Source organism: Geospiza fortis, unplaced genomic scaffold (genome assembly GCF_000277835.1).
Source record: "Geospiza fortis unplaced genomic scaffold, GeoFor_1.0 scaffold992, whole genome shotgun sequence".
NCBI lineage: Eukaryota > Metazoa > Chordata > Aves > Passeriformes > Thraupidae > Geospiza > Geospiza fortis.
This window is the reverse complement of record NW_005054625.1, coordinates 332,343-336,195: the sequence shown is the minus strand read 5'-3', so window position 1 is coordinate 336,195 and position 3,853 is coordinate 332,343. Positions and strand designations below refer to the sequence as shown.

The 3,853-nt window shown below is 59.5% G+C and overlaps 1 protein-coding gene across 1 annotated transcript in view; it reads left to right on the top strand.

Annotated features, from left to right (window-relative positions):
- The first annotated feature begins 127 nt into the window (after positions 1–127).
- MED24 (mediator complex subunit 24) overlaps positions 128–3,853 on the top strand; it is a 17,253-nt gene continuing 13,527 nt past the window's right edge. Inside the window, 3 exon segments of the mRNA XM_031064750.1 lie at positions 128–257; positions 2,392–2,474; positions 2,969–3,007. Of these exon segments, the coding sequence (XP_030920610.1) occupies positions 128–257; positions 2,392–2,474; positions 2,969–3,007 (252 nt within the window).

The following is a 3,853-nucleotide window of genomic DNA, read 5'->3' as shown; positions in this document are numbered from 1 at the left end:
CGGAGAGCGGGCAGACCCCCAGTCGCGGCCCTCCGAAACCGCTGGGCCGCTTCCCCGCTCTCGCCGGCCCGTTCTGGGGTCAGGGCCCCGACCCCCTCGCCTTGAGCTGTCCGTCCGCAGGGTGACCATGAAGGTGGTGAACCTGAAGCAGGCCATCCTGCAGGCCTGGAAGGAGCGCTGGAGCGACTATCAATGGGCCATAAACATGAAGCGGTTCTTTCCCCGCGGAGCCACCTGGGACATCCTCAACTTGGCAGGTCTGGGGGGGGGTGGGAGGTTCTCCCTCCTTACCGGGTACACTGGGCTGTTTTGGGGGTCCCCACGCGTGTATTTAGGTGTTGCCCTCCGTGTTCCTCCCTTTGGGGTATTATGGGGGTGCCTGTTGCATTTTGCTCCCCCCGCTCCCCCTTTCCTTCCCACAAATTCCCATTCCCAACTGTTCCCCCCGTTTTGGGGTCATTCCCTCCTTTTTCCCCATGGGAGGGTTCAGGGGTCAGCACAGTGTAGCTTTTGGGACAAGAGAAGCAGCTTCGAGTTGAGCCAGGAGAGAAATAAGTTGGAAATGAGGAGAAATTTCTTCATTGAAAGGGTGTTGGAACAGGCTGTGGTGGAGTTACCATGTGGATGTGGCTCCAGGGGGTTTGGGTTATGGTGAGATGCTCCTGGAGGTCTTTCCAGCCTTAATGATTCCCTGATTTCCTGATTCTAGCACTGCACAGGAGCCAGGTGCTGCTCCCAAGGCTGCTTCCCAGCCCAATTCAAGGGCATTTCACAGAAATCCTGCCAAAGGCTAGGACTGGTTTAAAGATTTGCCAGGCTCTCCTGCTAATTATAGAAACTTGGTGCTGGGATTTTCCCTGTGCAGCAAGGCCCGGGATAAATAAACAGAGCTGCTGCTCCAGGGGGTTTAAAGGAACCAGCCCCACACAGGCAGCAGCTCTCACTCCTCTGAGTGTGGGGCTCTTTCCCCTGTTCATGTTTTTCCCTTTTCCCCACCCTCCCATTGGATTTTCTGGCAGTGTCTGTTTTTTGTCACACCCTGTCCCCGCTGCTGAGCTGCCCCTGCTGGGTTTGTCATCTCCGAGGTGTGGCTGGAGGGGCCAAATGGAGCTGTGGCCGTGGGGAGAGGGATTTGCTGTGGATGGATTTGCTGGGGGTGGGGGTGGTTGGCTCGAGGGCCAGCCCTGCTGCTGCCCAGCTGGTCCCTGGGGCTCCCAGGTGTCTCTTGCCACCCTGGTGGCACCGGCTCCTGCTCCTCTGGCAGCGAGGCCTGCGGGGTGCTTGGCTTGGCCTCATCTGTGTATCCCCAAAAACAGACACAGAGAGGATAATTCCCTATTATTTCTGCAGGAATGAGTTTCTCCTGGCCCACATTTAGCCAGGGCTCAGTGGTTTCTTTTGGGCAGCTCCTGTGCCAGGAGGAGAAGGAGCCCTGTCCCCTTTTCCTTTTGGGAGCCACACGGGCAGGATGCTGGCCCTGACTCTGAGCACTGTTTGCACACAGGGAGAGCCCATTGCCGAGGTCCTGATGGCTGGAACAGCAGCTCCCTTCCTCACCACAGCCCCCAGAGCTGTCCTTTCCCAAGCTCAGCTTGGAAGTACAAAGGAGGGAGAGCTGGCACGAGCTGCCAGGATCACGGCAGGGCCTGGCAGATCGCTGCTGACACGTCTGCAGCAGGGAGCAGCATGTGGCTGGCTCGTGGTGACACCCTGGGATGGGCTGGGGAGGGGATGGCTGCCACCAGCCTTCTGTCCTCATCCCAGACCCTCTTGGCCCAGGATTCAGCCTTGGAATGACACTCAGGGAGTCTCCTGCACTCAGGATCTGCTGGTGCCTCCTCCTCCTTGGCTTTGGGGTGACAAATTCCCACCCGGCTGCTGCTCCCCCTTTTACATCTGGGTGCTCTGACCTACTTGCAGGCTGTTCTGCAGCCCGGGGCCTGCTCAGGGAGGTGCTTCCTGCACTCTGCCATGGTTCAAATGGGCAATTAAAGGCTTGGCTGAGCAGATGGGACGGGCAGAGCCCCTCGGGCCACCGAGGGCCAGACGGGCAGGGCTGCGCCCAGTGCAGGGGACTGGTGGCCCCAAGCTCAGCCCCAGGTGCCTGGGTAAAAGACACTCAGTGGAGGCTGCAGGAGCCTCCTGGCAAGAAGTGGGAGGGAGGAGAATGTGGAGAGCAGCAGCAGCAGTTTCGGGGCTGGAGCAGGAGGCTGCGAGCTCTGCCTGAATTATTCAGGGATTAGAAAGTTGTGGGATTCAGTGAATTTAGGGGAAAACTGGTTTGGAGTCTCTGTGGTTGGTACAGTTGGACTTTGCCAGCTTCCCTGTGGGATGAGGGGAGAACAGAGTGTGTGTCCCCATGTGCTGACCTGGGACCCTCTTTCCTTGCAGAGGCTCTCCTGGAGCAGGCCATGATTGGGCCATCCCCAAACCCACTCATCTTGTCCTACCTGAAATATGCCATCAGCTCTCAGGTAAGGACCTGCTGGTGCTGCTGGGGGTCACCTTGCAGCCTCAGCGAGGTTGGGCAAAGCAGCTGGGGTGTTGGTGGTGGGCAGACACCCCAAACCCCCCATGTGAGCCTCTCTGGGGCTGGGCAGACACCCCAAACCCCCATGTGAGCCTCTCTGGGGCTGGAGCAGGCAGTGGAGGGCTCACTGTGTGCCCTGGGCAGGGATGTTTCCATAAATAGCCTCTGCCATCGCCCAGGGTGGCAATTCTGCCCCCCGAGAGGCTCCGCACTCGCTGTGAGCTCCACAATTCCATATCCTGGCATTTAATATCGCCTAAAGTTTGTGTGAAACCCATCAGCCATCACCTAAAAATGTCTGTTTGGATTTGTGCCGGGTCAGCGCCCCAGCCCTGGCCCCGTCTGCGGTGACAGGCAGCGGGGCCGTGCCCTGACCTTGCCGTTCCTCAGCAACGAGCCCCTGCGACACCGCGCTTGTTTTGGCTTTCTCTCTTGTAGATGGTGTCCTATTCCACGGTGCTGATGGCCATCAGCAAGGTAGGGCTCTGACAGGTGCTCTCAGAGGTTTCACTCTTCACCCACAACCCTACAAATCCCTTTCCCTCCCCACAAACTCTCACCAAATATAGGTCAAGTGGAAAGCGACGTCCTGGGCTGAGTCAGCAGCGGGCAGCCGGCGCAGATGAACGCCCAAGCCTTTCTGTGTCCCCCTGGGGATGGGCTGCTCTGGGTCCCAGGGGGTTTTGGGGGTGTGAATGCCTTGTCCCTCTGCCCTGGGGGGCCTGGCAGGCTCCTGCCTGTGTGTAACCTCATCCCAACTGCTGGAAACCACATCCCGCTGCGGCCGGCGGTGCTGGCAGCGCTGTGGGGATCAGAGCTGGCCATGGAGGAGCTGCCAGGGCCTGGGCCATGCGGCTGCAGCCACACACCACGCTCAGCTGTGCTCTGTGTCCCTGTGCTGCTTCCTTGGGGACACTGAGCACCCTCCATGGCTGCCTCTGTTTGGTGTTGGGAAGCTCCTCACAGGCTATGACAGACCCCCCACTCTCCTCCTTGTCAGGGTGGCCAAAGGAGGAATGACTTCAGGGAAAATGATTTCTGTTGTTGTTATGGGGATGGAGGGGAGAACTTCGCTGGCAGTCAGCATTGAAAATTTTGGGGGACTGCAGGCTGAGCTTGGAGCTCTGCCGAGGTGGGGACCCCTCCATGGGTCCCAGGGGGCTCTCAGGGGAGGGTAGAGCAGAGCCCAGCCCAGCTTTGCTCCGAAGGGCTCGGGCTCGTTGCTGTTAGCCCGTGCCTCGTCTCTGCCCGTTCGGAGGGGCGGGCACAGCGCTGACCTTGACAGCCGAGCCTTCCTCCTTCAGCGCAGCGTGGGCCCAGCGC